The 19,305-nt window shown below is 38.3% G+C and overlaps 1 protein-coding gene across 4 annotated transcripts in view; it reads left to right on the forward strand.

The window, feature by feature from the left end:
- The first annotated feature begins 1,855 nt into the window (after nt 1–1,855).
- Nucleotides 1,856–19,305, forward strand: part of slit1a (slit homolog 1a (Drosophila)) — a 274,736-nt gene continuing 257,286 nt past the window's right edge. For all 4 annotated transcript variants that reach the window (XM_057847549.1, XM_057847552.1, XM_057847551.1 and 1 more), the window contains exon 1: nt 1,856–2,394. In XM_057847549.1, the coding sequence (XP_057703532.1) occupies nt 2,201–2,394 (194 nt within the window). In that variant the 5' untranslated portion in view covers nt 1,856–2,200. The remainder of the gene's footprint in view (nt 2,395–19,305) is intronic.

Raw genomic sequence — 19,305 nt, forward strand, 5'->3', positions numbered from 1 at the left:
TGGAGCAACAGCATATTTAATAAAAGTCTAATAACGCCTCGCTCTCATAGAGCGCTTTTTAGGACACTCAAATTGCCCCCCAATTGCATTAATACATAAATATTTTGCGCAGTAAAATGAACACGAAGGTTGGGGTTCGAGTGCGCGCTGCGTGCGGTCATCTTGGCCATAAAAGTGGCGAAAACTAAGCACTTTACACTCATATGGATGTACAAAATCATTTTAAGATGCTACACACCTTCCCTCTTAAAGCAAATGTGCAATGCGAATATAATGTAAAGAACGCTCTCCTCGACGCAGCGAGAACGAGTGGGATCAACCAGCCGACGTAACAGGAAAAACACGAAACGGTCGCGCTGATAACGGCTCTAACTTATCATAAGAACTTTATGGCATGAAGAGGAAATACTTACATTCGTTCATGGACGCACAGATTAATCCTCTAACAGGTGGGGTGGCCGTCCTCTGCTTGAAATGCACACCTTACGCTTACGCCTATTCTCGTTCTCAGAATATGCAGCGCTTGTGACGTAGGACAATAACAGGACTGGTTGCTAGGGGAACGTACGCACCGGCATACCGCATACCCAAGGAACCTTGCTAAAAGGTTTTATAGAGTATTCAACGAGGAATACGATAGACCCATTAATAGACTTTCTTGGAAAAATCACCATTTCTTTAAGTAGTCACATGAATAATGAGGTGGCCTGTGAAAACCAACATATAGTATTACAGCAAGGACTTTTCACAAAGTTCTTGGTGAATAACTCTTTGCACATACATGCAATGTTAAAACTGATTGGATTTGCTTAAACATGTATGCTAATTGGGACGGATAACAGAATTGTTAGATAATCTGCCAAATGATTCCATGGTATTGAATCACTCCCAATACTTGTAGCTACGACAGTGCGGTGAAGCTGAGTGTGCTAAATCTTTGTATGCCAAATCTGTTGGCCTTCTGGGGGCCCCTGCTGGCTGGGGGCCCTAGGCAATTGCCTGCGTATGCCTAATGGGACGCTACGCCTCTGGCCTTCGTTATTGCCAACAAAGGGTACATAACAAAGTATTGAGATGAACTTTTGGTATTGAACAAATACTTATTTTCCACCATGATTTGCAAATAAATTCTTTAAAAGTCAAACAATGTGATTTTCTGTTTTTTTTCCCTCCCACATTCTGTCTCTGATGGTTGAGGTTTACCCATGTTGACAGTTACAAGCCTCTCTAATAATTTTCATGTGGGAGAACTTGCACAATTAGTGGTTGACTAAATGCTAATTTGCCCCACTGTATATCTCTTTCCAAAGCTAAATCTGAAAAATACATTGAACACACAGAGTGGGGGCGCTACTTCGCGGTTTTTCCACTTATCGCGGAGGGTTCCGGTACTCGTTAACCACGGAAAATGAGGGATCACTGTAGTTACTTGTCTGGGATTCATATCTTATTAAATCTACCCGTTTACATCCACACACACAAAAAGTCCAAGCTACCAAGCACATCCCTTCAGGCAGGGGTTATGCAGTGTCATGCAGGTTAGGTGCTTCTCTCTGGGGGTTCGCCCGGAGGCAACCTTAGAGAAAAGAAGGAGTTGAAGTGGGTGGGAATAAAAAGATAAAGATGTGTGAAGTAGATGTGGATAGTGAATAGAATCCAGGGAATGAAAGCAGGATCTTGAGAATGAGAGGGAGTTCAGGCAGGGTTCTGATTGGGGGGGTGTATACTGTGTGAGGAGGGGTAGGGGTGGAGTCAGAGAAGGGGGGGTCTGCTATTTGTAGATCCTTGTGATGGATGACTGGTGTGTGTGTGTTTCAGAGAGAGCGAGAGAGAAAGGCTGTTTTTTTTTTTTTTTTTCATTCTGCTCTTTCCTCCTGTTCCCTCTCGCTTTAGGAAAGCAGAGGAGAGTGGGACTGAGTAAGGAGGAGACGTGTGCACACCACAGCCACTCCACGGAGCCAAGGCAGGATAAGAGTTTGCAAGGAGACAATAAGAGCAGGAAAACTGTTTTTCTTTTCAAGGTGGATAGCAAACAGAAAACAAAAACTAGAATATAACTACAGGATTTGCTTTCTTTTAACTCATCTGAGGAAATTAGATTTGTTTTCTGTATATTCACAGAAAATATACAGTTCAATTTTAGCAGGACTCCTTAGGAAGTGGACTGGAAGACATAAGTCAAGCTGGGATTGTGGTGACTATGCCAAACAGAGGGATGTTTTTTGGAAGGAACAAACTGGAACTGTGCATGTGGGGCTTGCTGCTGTGCATCCTGCTGATGGGCAGCGTGGGTGCCTGCCCTGCACTGTGTACCTGCAGCGGCACCACAGTAGACTGCCACGGGCTGGGGCTCAGGACCATGCCGAGGAATATCCCACGCAATACCGAGAGGCTGTGAGTACCCCATGTCTACTATTGCTAATTCTATGCTGTAGTGTCATGCATGTCACACACCAAAGATGGAGAACAATAGCCATGCTTGTCAAGCTGTGTGGCACATGCTGGAATTCCACTCAGGTGTAAATGAGCAAGAGGCACCAAGCACGTGTCTGCAATTTACTTACAAAAATCTAACTTTTTTTAGTCAAAGAAACAAAAAATCGCAAACTCTGCAGTTTATATTCTCGTTCCTCACTTGGCTCCTTTTCAACTTCACCCCCCACTCTGGATCTCCCTTCCACAACCTCTCCACCCCATCCCCTTTTCTCACAGTCACGGCCCTGAACACCCGCTCCACAAATTGTTAAATCATGTAGAAAATTAAGCAAATCTGCTCCTTAAGTGAGTCTTCCACCAGGATCTTGTAGCTGTCTTGTAAAACTGATGGAAGGAGAGGAAGAGGGGAGGCGTGCACACGCCGGCTGCCAGAGTGGAGTTCCGTCGTCTTTTTCTTGACATTCTCCCGTGAAATATTCATTAGTAAATCAAAAGTGAAGAGTGCTAGGGGAAATAGATTGTTCTAGTTCAGCTTTTAGAATATCAGTCCTGAATAAAAGATGCTGTGGGAACAGCGGAGGAGCGAGCCTGTGTCAGAAGCAGCACTGGCACAGTGGGAAATGGCTGCATATTTAATGCTTTTCATATTTAATTTCTAAGAACACCTTTTTTTTGGTTTTGTTTTGTTGTTGCGCGACTTTCTGTATGCGTTCACGCTATGAAGACGCAGGTTGAAGCAGAGAGAAAACATGTTCAGTTTGTGGTTTTCCTTCTACATGAATGACTTAATATTCACTGGCCCTATTAGTCAAGATTTTTTTGAAGGAGGGTGGGGGATGTAAAAGTTGTCTGTGCATTCATTTATCTCTCCCAAAGGTCACCTTTAATTTATTTCTGCAGCTACATGTCAGCCATGTTTACAAAAAAATTAATTTTCTCCAATGCGGTTTCTTTTTAACAATTAGGGACCATCCTCTCCTCCGAGCTGTTATGAGGTAATAAATTAAAGGTTGAATGCATGTGCAAGTCTACACAGCACACCTTAAACCACATAATTGTGGTGTTCACTTTCGTATATAGGTAGTACCTGAGTAATGACGGACTCGACTTACGCGATTTCGACTTTACGACGCCGGAGTCTCGTCCGCTATTGTCTCCAGTCGTTTTTTTTTTTTTTTAAGCTGCGTAAACAGTACATTATTGTACCACACAGTATCTTATTTTTAACTTTATTAACTTGAAATGTTATGTCCTCTCTAAACGTGAAGTTGTTCAGCTTGACCGACAGCAAACTATTGTTTTTTTTAGCTTTTTTCCTTTCTTCACTTATGACAATTTGTCAAGCCGTAGCACACATATGTAAAATAATGTTCATTTTAACCCCTTATAGCTTAATGTATCACATTTGATACACTTAGAATTTCATTATTTTGAGACTCTAGAATTTTGAAATGTATTTTTTTTTTTTTTAAATGATGGATGCAAGTCAACACGTGCATGTGCAGGTTCCATGAGAAAAAAAAATCTGGATTTAGCTAGGGTTGTAGATAGTGATGTCCCAATCAATCGGGTCCGATAACGTCATTTTCAAAGTATCGGAATAGGCAAAAAAATATCGGCCATGCCTTTTTTTAATATATATATTTTTTCTAATTGAATTGTTTCCTAATTGTATTTAATGTTACAGACATAATATGTTACACTCATCCAGAGTCTTTAGTTTAGGCTTAAGGTAGGGTTATCAAATTTATCCCGATAACGGCAGTAATTAAATATTTTAACGTGATACATTTTTAAAAAAATGAACGCAATTAATGCATGCGCTGCACGATCCACTCACGCATTGTCGCGCTCAATCTGTAATGGCACCATTTTACCTATATAGAGAGATAAAAGGCAGCGTAAAATGAGTACAGTGAATTTTGGCAGTCTTTGGAGCCTTTTTTAATTGGCTAAAGCCTTACAATCCCTCTCCCTACGATTAGAAATATCAAGGGAAGCAATACGGGGAAGCAAGGTAGCACTTGATCTTTTTCTTAACACCAGAGAAGATATATCAATTGGTAGCACTACGCACAGTCATGGTTCCACTTCCCATCATGCATTTGGGCATGGCTATAGTATCATTTACTGAAAGCTCAACAAATACACTAGATGGCAATATTTAGTCACAATACAAAGTCACAAGTCTTTCTATCCGTGGATCCCTCTCACAGAAAGAATATTAATAATGTAAATGCCATCTTAAGGATTTATTGTCATAATAAACAAATACAGTACTTATGTACTGTATGTTGAATGTATATATTCGTCCGAGTTTTATTCATTTTTTTCTTAAAGCATTGCAAAAATTTATATGATCGGGAAAAATTATCGGGATTGATTGGAATTGAATCGGGAGCAAAAAAAAGCAATCGGATCGGGAAATATCGGGATCGGCAGATACTCAAACTAAAACGATCGGGATTGGATCGGGAGCAAAAAATGATGATTGGAACAACCCTAGTTATATATATTAGAGCGCATATTACATATATTCATTTTGATTAAAAATTTTTTTTTTTTTGCAAATTTGAAAAAGTATCATTAGAACCTTATTTCTGTAATTTTGGGATTCTCTGACAATTGCTTCATGTTGCAGGCTTTAAAAGGTTAAAGGGATCCACGGATAGAAAAACTTGTAGTTCTTAAAAGATAAACGTCATTACGTGTTAAAAAATAATTTGATATTGAAACCCCTCTTAATGTTTTCGTTTTTATACAATTTGTAAAATTTGTTTAACTAGTAGGTCGCCATTAATGTTGACGTCGCAGGGCGGTGATGTCACATGGTTACGCTGCCGGGCTTCCAGAGTATGACTTTAGCGACATAAACATGTCTGTTCAATCCTTTCAATTCGAACATTAATGAGCACGACAGCACTATCGATATTTCACGAAACGAGCAGCAAAAGCAAAATGAACAGGAAAGACGGGACGAGACAAGAGTAGGGAAAAAAAAACTGTCTTCTGCCATAATGTGCTACACTGGCGATACATCTACAAGAGGCGAATTTGAAACCCAAAGTATTACCGGGTGCTTTAATCTTGTTTTGTTTAGATTAGGGCTGTCAAGTTTATTGCGTTAACAGACGGTAATTAATTTTTCTAATTAATCACATTAAAATATTTAATGCATTTAACGCATGCACGGAACGACCAACTCGCAGATTGCCGCAAAAAGACTACAATGGCACCGTTTTACGTATATTGAGAGCAAAGGGGGCAAAGACAAGCAAGTGGAACAGGCATTCATTGGGGCGTCCTATTTATTGGCAAAAGCTTTAACATCTCTTCCACAGCAATTATATCTATTGTGGCAAGCGATGTGGGGAGGAATGATAGGAGATGATCTTTTTCTTAACACCCTGCATTGAACACAACGCAGAGAAGATATACCATTTGCAGCCACCACTGACAGTCATGGTTGCCCCACTTCCCATCATGCATTTGGGCAAACTCTATTCAAACATTTCTTTTAGCTCAACAAATACAGTAGATGGCAATATTTAGTCACAATATACAAACTCACATTTATCTTTTAAGAATTACAAGTCTTTCTATCCGTGGATCCCTTTCATAGAAAGAATGTTAATAATGTTAATGCCATCTTGTGGATTTATTGTTATAATAAACAAATACAGTACTTATGTACAGTATTTTGAATGTATATATCCGTCTTATCTTTCCATTCCAACAATAATTTACAGAAAAATATGGCATATTTTAGAGATAGTTTGAATTGCGATTAATTACGATTAATTAATTTTTAAGCTGTGATTAACTCGATTAAAGATTTTAATCGTTTGACAGCCCTAGTTTCGATGCATACAGACATAACATACTTAAGATGCCTTAAGAAAATACTTAAACATAATAAAATCAAATAAGGGTGGTTTAAAATATGCTACATGACTAATGTGGTCAGCAGATCAACAATCTGCTTTAAAGCTACCACAAGAAAACACAGTGCTTAAAAGTATGAGAGGGAAACGCATGCAAAAAGTATTTTGAGGCAATAATAAAGTAATAAAAGACTCAATAAAAACAAAAATAGTAAGTAATCGCTGATTTTCACCGATGTGCGCATGTATTGGACGTTTTGCCGCGTAGAAGGAATTGCAGTAACTCGGTACTCCGGTAGTGTTCATCAAGTGACAGTGACAAACTACGTCATCACCCCGAGCTTCCATTGCGTGCGTAAAACATGGCGCTCTCCGTAGGTCTAAACATGTACTAAATATTATAGATTTTTAAATCAATGGCAATATTATACGTGTTTCTAGTAACATATTTTAGTAAAAGAGAACAATGGTGGCTTATTACAGCCAATAACTCTTTAGGTCCGAGGTTCCCCTTAACAAAAAAAACACCTGACACAAAACAATTGGTGTTCAAACATCTGATAAAAATGGAAATTTAGTAGATTAAATAAGCCTAATTTGCCTAGCAAAATCTTAAATGCTACAAATGCTTACGTAGTTAAAATTTTCAATTATCGCGTTAATGGGCAGTAATGAATTTTTTAAATTAATCACGTTAAAATATTGGACGCATTTAACGCACATGCCCCGCTCAAACAGATTAAACTGACAGCACAGTGTAATGTCCACTTGCTACTTGTTTTTTTTGGTGTTTTGTCGCCCTCTTCTGGCGCTTGGGTGCGACTGAATATATGGGTTTCAGCATAATGAGCATTGTGTAATTATTGACATCAACAATGGCGAACTACTAGTTTATTTTTTGATTGAAAATTTTACAAATTTTATTAAAACGAAAACATTAAGAGGGGTTTTAAAATAAAATTTCTATAACTTGTACTAACATTTATCTTTTAAGAATTACAAGTCTTTCTGTCCATGCATCGATTTAACAGAATGTTACTAATGCTAATGCCATTTTGATGATTTCTTGTTATAATAAACAACATACAGTACTTATGTACTGTATGTTGAATGTATATATCCGTCTTGTGTCTTATCTTTCCATCCCAACAATAATTTGGCATAATTGGCATATTTTATAGATGGTTTGAATTGCAATTAATTACGATTAATTAATTTTTAAGGTGTAATTAACTCGATTAAAGTTTTAATCGTTTGAAATCCCTAATATTAGCTTAAAACAGCGTTACGTGAGCCAAACAAGAGGGCAGCTGTCCTCTATCCATGTCAGACCAGTCACCTACTAAGTCATAGAAGCCAAGGCGACAGTCCAGCCACACCCAGCGCTGCCACCAGAAGGCAGTGTATTCTCCATTATTTAAAAAAAAAAAAAAAATACTTTTGGACTTTTTGGATAGTTATTTTCTTAAAGGGTTTTCTTAAGGGAACGGAACTCGTTCATAACCCGGGGACTACCTGTACATTAATTAGGTTATGTATGGAGTCTGTATTTTGCAATTCTCAATAAAAATCTTACAAGTTAAACAAAATGTCAGCCACAAGTTGTTTGAAATGTATTTGAAGTATAAAAAGGAATACGAAAAACTTGCGTCACTATGATACTAGATTGAATTAGTCTTAGAAAGTAGAGCAGAGATGACTAAAAAGCTTTGTGTATTGTGTTAGCACTCGTGTATACAGACTGATGCGTTTGGGAAATAGTGTGTGTGTGTTAAAGAAGGGGGAGGGTTGTAGGGAAAAGTGTGCGTGTGTTTAGGTGGAGGGATGTGTGCGCGGAGGGTGTCGCCATAGACAGCAGAATCCCATTTGCACTTGTCAGTGTGGGTTTGGCTCAGTTCTGACCCCTGCGCTCCTCAAACCAGAGACACTGTAATGACATTGTGAGACTCCCCATGGTAAAACCACACCAGGAATACTCACCCTTTATTCCCTCTCATCATCTTTTTAATGCAGCTTTTTTTTTCTTTGCCTTTGTTGTCTCATCTTTCACTTTCCAGTCTTAACACTCCAATATCTCATGTGCAATGCTTCCCACCTGATTATTTAAGTGGATATTGATCCAAACACCGCACTCTTTTGCAGCTTTATCTTCCTTTCTATCCCTGCTGCCAAGCGAGTGTGCCTCATCTGTGTGAATGAGTTAATTTGCAGAAGGGGAGGAGTTTGGGGTGTAAACGCGGGTGTGTCCTTTTAATTGCAAAAGCCAGTGTGTTGATGTGTCTCCAGGAGATGCCTGTTTGGACCGCCTGTATGCTAAATATGTGTTGTTTTTGCATTTATTTACAAAGCATTCACATGTTAGCATGGCAAGGCAAGGCAAGGCAAGGCAAGGCAAATTTATTTATATAGCACAATTCAACAAAAGGCAATTCAAAGTGCTTTACATCACATGAAGATCATAAAAATCACATTTAAATCAATACAACGTAAAAACCAAGATAAAAGATCGCATTTAATCACAAATAGAATAAAAATAAATAAATAAAAATAAAACAGAAATAAAAATAAAACAAAAACTACTACTACTAATAATAATTGAAATCAGCAATGGAGATAAGCACAAGAGGAATAGAAAGCAGGTAGATTGAAATATATAGCCAGTTATGGCTATGCAGTGCTAAACAAAAGCGTTTTTAGCCCTGATTTAAAAGAGCTAACAGTTTGAGCATACTTCAGACGTTCAGGTAACTTTTTCCAGAGGTGAGGAGCATAATAACTAAATGCTGCCTCACCCTGCTTGGTTCTTGTTCTTGGAACATGCAGAAGACCGGTTCCAGACGACCTTAGGGGTCTAGATGTCTCATAGGAATCTAACAAGTCAAGCATGTATTTTGGTCCAAGGCCATTAAGTGTTTTGTAGACGAGCAGTAGTATTTTATAGTCTATCCTTTGACTCACTGGCAGCCATTGTAGCGATTTCAAAACTGGTGTAATGTGGTCCAGCTTCCTTGTATTTGTGAGGACTCTGGCTGCAGCATTCTGTACTAGCTGCAGCTTCCAGACTGATTTTTTTATCAAGACCTGTAAATATACCGTTGCAATAGTTCAATCTGCTGAAAATAAATGCATGCCTAAGTTTTTCCATGTCTTGTTGAGTCAGAAGCCCCTTAATTCTGGTTATATTTTTTAGGTGTTAATAAGCGGATTTAGTGACGGACTTTAGATGGCTATCAAATTTTAGGTCTAAATCAATAATTACGCCAAGGTTTCTGACTTGATTTGTAGCTGTAAGTGACATTGTGCTAAGTTGCCTGCTTATCTTTGACCTTTCCTTTTTTTGGCCCAAAAATGATCACCTCTGTCTTCTCCACATTGAACTGGAGAAAATTCTGGCACATCCATTCATTGATTTGATGAATGCATTTACTCAGGGAGACTAAGGGACTATAATCATGTGGGGACACAGAAATGTACAGTTGTGTGTCATCTGCATAGGCGTAATAGGAGATGTCATACTGTTCCATTATCTGAGCTAACGGAAGCATATAGATGTTAAATAAGAGTGGTCCAAGAATTGACCCTTGAGGGACTCCACACGTGAATTTGGTTCGTTCTGACTGATAGTTTCCGATTGACACAAAGAAATCCCTATCATGGGACCATGGGATGAATAAACAATGTTCAAAGTTTGATGATGATAATTTTTTTAATGGCAGGTGGGTGTTAGGTTGAAAGTATGTCGTCATGTGTCAGGTAGTGCCTGCCAGTGTTGTTAATCTTACTTAAAAAAAAAAAATTAGTTTCTGTTGCAAAATACTTCTCCAAAAAGCAATTGAGTTAGTTACTCAGTTACCTCACTGTAAGAGTAATTAGTTACACAGCAAAGGAAATGATGTTACTCTTCATGTTTTACACATTATTACATTATACATTCTATAATATCTTTCACCCCAAAGACATTTATATTAATTGATCTGATTTTTTTCATTAAAAAAACCAAACAAAAAATGTAGATCACACGTTTTACATTAAAGAAAAAAATCACCCATATAACAGTGTCACGGAATTCAAACTTTAACTTTCAAATGCTGTGAGAAAAAAAGCCTTTTTGATTTTTTTAAAGCTGCTGATACAGAATGTGGACTTGAATATTTTATCTGCTGTTTTTAAGTGTTAACTTGATACTGAAATAGTAGTTTGGTTTAGCCTGAGAGGATTTTTGAACAATTTTGGATCAAATGTACGAAACATTAAAAGCGGATGGAGGGGTGGTGCATCAATAATCAAATCGTAATCGTATTCGAATCGTTAGGTGCCCAAAGATTCCCACCTGTAGTTATTAACAACACTGATGCCTGCAGTGCTTTTGGCATCACTGCTAAAACCGACAGCTCGCCAGCCATGTAATCCATAATTTACCCCGACAAGCCAGAAAACAACCGACCTGCTACCTGGCAACACAGAAAGTTGAAAGAACATATGATGTAAAAGACAAAGAGGCAACGCGTGATGAGAATGCTTCAGAGACGGATTGGCGCAATCACTGAAGCTGGTAATCATTAATGAGGTGGCTGCGGAGTCATGTGAAAAAAAAGAGCGATTCAACAAGATCATGCTGTTTGACACAAATATGATCACGGGTCTTGACGGGCACATCAGTCAGCATGCAGGGTAGACACATTAAATTGGTTGCCATTAATACAGTATTAGCTCTTCATCCAGTTGTTATTATTGCTTCATTCCCATGCAACATAACTTTTTAATAAGCATGTTACATGTTTCACTGGACTTCCACACATTAAAGTCTGCAGTGCCTTTCTAAACTCACCCTCAACTCAAGTGGCCTGCTCTCCTGACACAGCTACGTTATATTTCTGAATGCACTCCGGAGAGGAATTATCCCGTCAAAGGCATTTATGTGTGTCAAAGCCATAAATCAGTTTTAAGAGTTTTTGTGTGGACTTCCAGGGACAAAAAGTGAGGCCTTACAAAGGGAATATAACTCATGGATGGGGATAATTGGTAGTGTTTTGTCTCCTGAACTGCACAGGCATTTGACCATGTAATTGTATTTCAAGGTGTGTGCATATGTGCACAATCAGTCTACTTGCAAATCCAATAGTGGTTCAAATCTTAGCAGACCATGAAAGCTGATTTGGTGCATCAACTCAGATCGTCTTTCATCTTTCAGAGAGTCCGTCTTCCTTCTAAACCTTCCTTGCTGAGCGGGAACATTTCAACGTCAGTGTTTGTTAATGACAGTGTGTTTTAAATGTACTTTGCTGGATGTTGTCCTGACATTATTGATGCACCTGTATAATAGAAATGTAATGTTTGTTGGGAAGATTTTTGATGGAATTTTAGAGGAGCATTTGCAGCTGGCCAGATGCAAGCAAATATTTGCGCTTGTTTACTTAAAGCAGCGCTTCTAAATTATTTTCTGTTACGCAGAGAAGATATACCATTTGCAGCCACCACTGACAGTCATGGTTGCCCAACTTCCCATCATGCGTTTGGGCAAACTCTATTCAAACATTTCTTTTAGCTCAAGCCCATCACTAGATGGCAATATTTAGTCACAATATACCAAGTCACATTTATCTTTTAAGAATTACAAGTCTTTCTTTCCGTGGATCCCTTTCACAGAAAGAATGTTAATAATGTTAATGCCATCTTGTGGATTTATTGTCATGATAAACAAATACAGTACTTATGTACAGTATGTTGAAAGTATATATCCGTCTTATCTTTCCATTCCAACAATAATTGACTGAAAAATATAGCATATTTTAGAGATGGTTTGAATTGCGATTAATTACGATTAATTAATTTTTAAGCTGTGATTAACTCGATTTAAAATTTTAATCGTTTGACAGCCCTAATATATGTGTGTGTGTAAATATTTATATATAGAATGTTTGCACCTCTGCATAAAATCGTCCTTATTAACATAAAAAAGTAATTATTAACATTTTTGTTTGCAACAGAAACGACTTAAAGCGCATCATTTTGCCTGAATAAAAAAAAAAAAATCCATCCAACATACACTCAAAGTACATTTTTGATCATTTGGTACTAAAGAAATAAAAGTCAATAAAATCAATGAATCATAAATTCAAATTAATTAACAACAATAACTCAAGAGTACAACGTGCCAAACAATTTGACCGAAAAAAAGCTCATTTGCTATGTTGTGGGGTTATTTTGCACTGACCAACTTGGTATGCTACCTTGTATGATGCCAACAGTGCTTGCTGGTTTACTGAGACAATTGTTAGCGTAATTCAGGATGTTTTCCCTGGGGAAAAAAAAAAAAAATCAATGTGATTGGGGTCTGACGTCTTAATAGTAATTAGGGCTGTCAAACGATTAAAATTTTTAATCGAGTTAATTACAGCTTAAAAATTAATTAATCGTAATTAATCGCAATTAATTGCAATTCAAACCATCTATAAAATTTGCCATATATTTCTGTAAATTATTGTTGGAATGGAAAGATAAGACACAAGATGAATATATACATTCAACATACGGTACATAAGGACTGTATTTGTTTATTATAATAATAAATCAACAAGATGGCATTAACATTATTAACATTCTGTTAAAGCGATCCATGGATAGAAAGATTTGTAGTTCTTAAAAGAAAAATGTTAGTACAAGTTATAGAAATTTTATATTTAAACCCCTCTTAATGTTTTCGTTTTAATAAAATTTGTAAAATTTTCAATCAAAAAATAAAGTAATAGCCCGCCATTGTTGATGTCAATAATTACTTACACAATGCTCATGGGTGCTGAAGCCTTTAAAATCAGTCACACCCAAGCGCCAGCAGAGGGCGCCAAAACTCCATAAAACACAACAAGTGAGCGTTTTACTGTACTGTCATTTAAATCTGTCTGAGCGGGGCATCTGCGTTAATTGCGTCAAATATTTTAACGTGATTAATTAAAAAAATTAATTCAGGCCCATTAACGCGATAATTTTGACAGCCCTAATAGTAATTAATTAATCAATAGTCGCGTCTTAATTGATTTGGCTCATGCTGTCCGCTGCCAACATTTTTAGACACAGTTACCTTATTGGTGTTTTCTCGTCTCCCACTGTATTACCGGTAAAGGTGAAGCCAAACGCTACATACGCTTCATCATATTTCCTCGCCTTAGCTCCTGCTGTCTGCTGTGTGCTCTTGTTTGGTTAAAAAATACTGCGCACACTATGAAAATAAAAGCGCTACTGCCACCCACCGAATGGATATGCAATTACACTTTATACTAGTACGGCAAAAATGTATGTTCCCCAAGGTCACATGCGCCTCCCACCCCCACAGCATCGCCTTGCGCACCCCTGGGCCCCACAATTTGAGAAGGACTGTCATAAAGGAATGGAGAAGCTTTAGTATACATTACCTTCATGTGAAAAATGGTACCTAAATCGCCTATGCAAATCACAAATTTCTTAGAGCTATGATGGAGGAGAAAATTTTTAAACACAAAAAATGACACCGCACATAAGTGCTGCCATTTTGGGACGATTGTGATGTCAGTGATACCCAAGCTCCTTTGTGCTGGAGGTAACTTATGAACTGCCAGCCAGGATGTTAGAATGCCACAGAAAGCTGAAAGCTTATTAGTTATGGGGTATGAGGCAAAATGAAATGGCACATGAAGTTTCCAACTTAGATAGTTCGAGTTGGAAAGCCTAAAGCGGCTAGCTGCAGACTCGCAGTTTGAGCCGAGTCGAGAAATGGCGGTGTCTTCATTGAGAGATGAATTATCGTGTTAGGAAAAAAAGGACCAAGAAATCAATGTCAGAATGAATCGTTTATCATACTTGCATAGTTACATTCAAAATTATTACTATTGAATAACATTAATTCTGATATTGGCTACAACGTTAGCAGGCACTGTTAGTGCACATCACGTAAACACTGAAAAATATTGGATAAACTTATAAAGAAGAACAAATAAAATAATCCTACACTCTTAAAGTGACCATTTTTGTTTAGGTGTCGTGTTGTTTCTCTGAGAAAAAGGCTGTTTAGCGGTTTATTACTGTGTCATCATGGCCATTTACTACACAATTGGGAGCGCAATAGCTGAGCAGAGTAGCAGACTGGCAGCCACTGATACGCCACAATGAACCAAAGTGGCAACATAGACCAACCTACAGCGACAATAATAGGACAAAATATACAACCTTCTCCTTTTTTTTCGCCTAAGCGAAATCCCTGTGTATACAACAATTTAAGAGACGACTCACATGTAAACAAAATAGCCATCGCTATTCCCGAGGAAATTTTTGGTATGACTGAAATCATGAGTAATAGCGGAGTATCTGAAATGCTCACATTTGATTGGATAAAACATTTCTGGAATACAGTACTATATGAAAATGTCTGCTCACAGTAATTTTGGTCTACTTCCTATCCACTATTACACAACGTATGATGAAATTCTATTTTTATCTTTTTTTTTTCTTTTTTTTATTTTTTTATTTGTTTGTTTGTTTAATTGTTGAAAAAGATTTTTTCTGCTCAAATGAACTTGATTCAAAGCTTCCCTCGCATGATGGAATACATTATAAGGAAGCGATTATTGGATTTTCACAGTCACTGTAATTAAAATACTTCATGGTATCCATCAATCGGTATGTACCACTTATCCCGTGAAGGGTCGTGGTGGAGCTGTAGCTTGTCCCAGTAGGCTTATGTCTCCAGTCAATCGCTTGCAATTGCAAATGGGTCATTGAGTTGGAACTGGTTGATAGCTGTGCAAGTGTGCATACCATTACACAACAAATGATCTATAGGATTTATCTATATTTCACTAAACGCTTTTGATACTAGTTTACCCCCATTTGCCTTTAATGAATTTGAACATACTTTAGTTGAAATGTTTTTATCAAGGCAGGATTATGCAAAAACTGGGGTATCAATCCATTCACTGCATTTTCATCATTTTCCTTAATTTGTCCTCGTTCTAAATGGAAAGAAAAACTCCCTACTATTTACTCCCAACATAGTACACATCTTGGTACCTGCAAAAAGTTGCATTGTTTAGTTTGCTGTCAGTCTATGATTATATAAAACTACCAGACAGATGTCCATGAACATGCGGCCTACAGGTCAAGGATTAACCAAATACATTTTGTAATGAATGGCTCCCTTTTCATATACAATAATGACTTCCCCCTAATTTCTGAAATGAGTGCTGGATTAGAAATAACCCGGACATTGTGCAGGCTATGTAATAACTACAGTATATTGGTATACATGTTGGTGTTGATCCACTTAAGGATTGTTCAAATTTGTTAGTCTGAGCAGTCCCATTCTTGTTCAGCAGTTTGGTAGCCCGGTTGAGTAAACACTTCCAAACATATTTGCATAAGACTGTCAATTGAGAGCCAAATGGGCCAAGGAAGAACCGTTATTTTATTGGTGTGCAATCATAGATATAATCTATATTATTAGAAATGTCCCAATCCGATCACGTGATTGGAAATCGGGCCGATTGCGCCATTTTTCAGAGGATCGGAATCTGGAGGATCGGAAAAAGGATCGGGTTTTTAATTTTTTAAAACCTATACAATCGTACCTCGACACACAATCTTTTCGACATCCGATGTAAAATTTGACTCGCCATTTGTTTCTACATCTGATGACTGTTAGGTTTTGTGTTGTTTTTTTTCCTAGTGTGACTTGTCCCTGTGATTACCCATTGATTTCACCTGTCGTGCCTGCACATAGTGAGTCCTCCTGTATTACCCAGCTGTTCCTCGTTGTCTCGTTACCCCTTGTCTGCATGTGTGTGTATATAAGCACCCAGTTTCTTTTCAGTCCTTGTTGCGCCATTGTCAATGTCAGTGTCTATGTCAACGTTGAAGTCAAGTCCCGTCCAAGTCCTCGTGTACCCGTCTCTCTGTTTAAGTAAGTTTTGTTTGAACATTGCCTTTTGATCCCTAGACCTTTTGTTTGTACTTTGCGATTTTGTTAGTTATTATTAAAACGTTTTTTGAGTTCACTGCCACCTGCCTCGCTGCATTTTTTGTTTCCCTGCATTTGGGTCCACACAACCTGCCTGCCCGCGTTCCTGACAATGACATGCTCGGAATACAATGATTCACGACGGTAAAATGTTGACGATCTCGACGGTCCTCCTCCGACCTCCATTCGCTATTCTTTATGAGTTGAGTTATAAGTTAAGTTTCAATTCTTATTGTGGTAACATCGCCAAAGAAATCGCCAGCTTTGTGAGGTTTTTAATCATTTATTTCTAAACTTGTGCAACACAACACGCCTACTGTCCTTCACAGTTGACGCCAACAACAACATTAAAAGAAACAGAAACATCTTTACTGCACCAATCTCACTGTCATGTCAGCCACGCGGTGCGTTCAGGTACAGCACGCAAAACACATCCGCCACACACATTCGTATGTACAGTAGAGGTACCATTGCATTTTTGTTTCTATACTTCACGTGCGTCCACCCTCCCATTCTCCCTCCTGCTGCTTTTCTTGCTCACCAGTGCACTGAGTTTGCTTGTTAAAGTTAACAATGAGTGACAGGTGTTGAAGCTTTGATCTTACCAGAGAAGCCTGGGAGCACTGAGTTGAAAGACGCCACATGTGTCAATCATCATTCAGCTTGTTAAACACTAGCGTAGTGTGCTGTGGCAACTCATTTGGCTGTGTAAGTGCTCTCAGCAACTTGAGCGGATTTGAGTGGACCCACTCAATGAAGCATTTAATAAAGATAAGTATTTTTCTACGTTGTTTAAAAATAATTCGGTGGGACAGTAACATGTTTAAAATCCATTTCAAATTAATGTCAATCTTTTCCTAAATTTTTTAGTTTTTATGTAAGAACATCTCAGTGAAGGCATTTACTTACCTTTAGAGGAGTGCGAAATTTCCGATCCTTAGACTATTCGCGATTTGGCCGTGGAAAATTCGAGAATGAGATTATTGAAATACAGTGCCCTCCATAATTATTGGCACCCCTGAAAAAGATGTGTTTTTTAGCTTCTAATATATATATTTTCACTCAAAAATACAAATGGTCCCAGACTTCAACTGGGACCGTGTGCTTTGGTCAGATGAGACCAAGATTGAGCTTTTTGGCAACAAACACTCTAAGTGGGTCTGGCATGCCACGAAAGATGCGCATGCTGAAAAGCACCTCATACCCACTGTGAAGTATGGGGGTGGGTCAGTGATGCTGTGGGGCTATTTCGCTTCCAAAGGCCGTGGGAACCTTGTTCGAGTGCATGGCATCACGAATGCTTTGAAATACCAGGACATTTTAAATCAAAATCTGTTGCCCTCTGCCCGAAAGCTGAAGATGGGTCGTCACTGGGTGTTTCAGCAAGACAATGACCCTAAACATATGGCCAAATCTACACAGAAATGGTTCACCAGACACAAAATCAAGCTCCTCCCATGGCCATCTCAGTCCCCAGACCTTGTTTTGTTGGCAAAAGGGGGTTATACAAAGTATTAATACCAGGGTGCTAATAATTGTGACACACATTATTTGATGTCAAATAATTTTTTCTTTATGTGTTTTTTTTTAACCCATTGAATGAATGCACTAGTATTGAAGGTTGGATTTTTCTCTTTTTTTTTCCATTAAGGTCCCATATTATTTGAATTTAAAAAAATATTAGAAGCCAAAAAACACATCTTTTCAGGGGTGCCAATAATTATGGAGGGCACTGTATGTCAAGTAAAATGGGACTAAAACACAGTCAGCGTGGTTTTCGGAATGCGATGAGGAACGGACTGAGACTAAACGTCATGCTTGTCATTACCCGGGTAATGACAATGCTCACGGCTCTGGCTCAACGTATGCCGCTAGATAAAAAAACAATAATACCTGACTGCTGCGGACAGCCACTACAAACTACGTCCACATAATGCCAGAGTAGATAATAGATATCATATGTATATAGAACTAGATGCAAAATGACACTGAGCGGCGTTAGCAGCACATGTATAGAAAACTAGATGCGAAATGACAGACTTGCCGGCGTTAGTAAACAGTCGCCGTCTTAAAGCAGTAGACTTCTCCAGAAGGCTATTGTAGCAAACCTTCCAAGCAAACCGAATTAACTTTTTATCTAAAATACTCCTAAATCGGCAGAATCTTGACTTGAATCTTATCTTTTAAACAGTTTTAAAACTGTCACATGTCGAAAGTAGTAGTTGTAGTAGTAGTAGATTTACAATCGAATCGTAGCCTCTGAATCGTAATCGAATCGTTAGGAGCCAACATTCCCACTTCTACTTACTGTACATACTATACATGAACGAGTACATTTTGGCTCTGATCCAAATTCAGATTGTTCAGACTTGGTGGCGGTCTGTACACCGCTGAGTGGCATTTAATTTAGTTCATGTTTCAAACTCATTAGAGAGTGGTGGGAACATAATGTGACAGAACAGATGTTTTCACCACACGCGCATAGTCACACACACAAATTTTCAGGGCACATATTTATCCGTCGTCAGAGCACAACAGCAACAGATACAGTATGAAGCATGAAAGACCGTTCAGTCTGGGCCCCCACTGCAGCCTTCTGTGTGTTCCTGTTCCAGTCTGTTGCACAGCGGCAACATGCACTAGAACAGATGTTTAATTGATTCGCTTTGGCCTGACAGTGTCATAAGTTATCTATGTTTGAGCACAGAGTGTCTGTGTGCTACTTTTCTGTTCTCTGATTTCTGTCGTCTATCGCGCTGTGGTTTAAAAAAAAAAAAAAAAAAAAAGTAGCATCTTGTACAGTCCCTGACAAAAGTCTTGTCGCTTTTCCATTTTGTAGAAACAATTGCTAATAAACTGACTTTTGATTACCGTAATTTCACAAATATAAGGCGCACCCGTGTATAATGCACACCCCAAATTTACTTGTAAAATGTAGGGGAAATTATTGTACCCGTTTATAACACGCACCCTAATTTTAGCACCAATAAATAGAAGAAT

Source organism: Corythoichthys intestinalis, chromosome 10, assembly GCF_030265065.1.
Source record: "Corythoichthys intestinalis isolate RoL2023-P3 chromosome 10, ASM3026506v1, whole genome shotgun sequence".
In the NCBI taxonomy this organism is placed as follows: Eukaryota; Metazoa; Chordata; class Actinopteri; order Syngnathiformes; family Syngnathidae; genus Corythoichthys; species Corythoichthys intestinalis.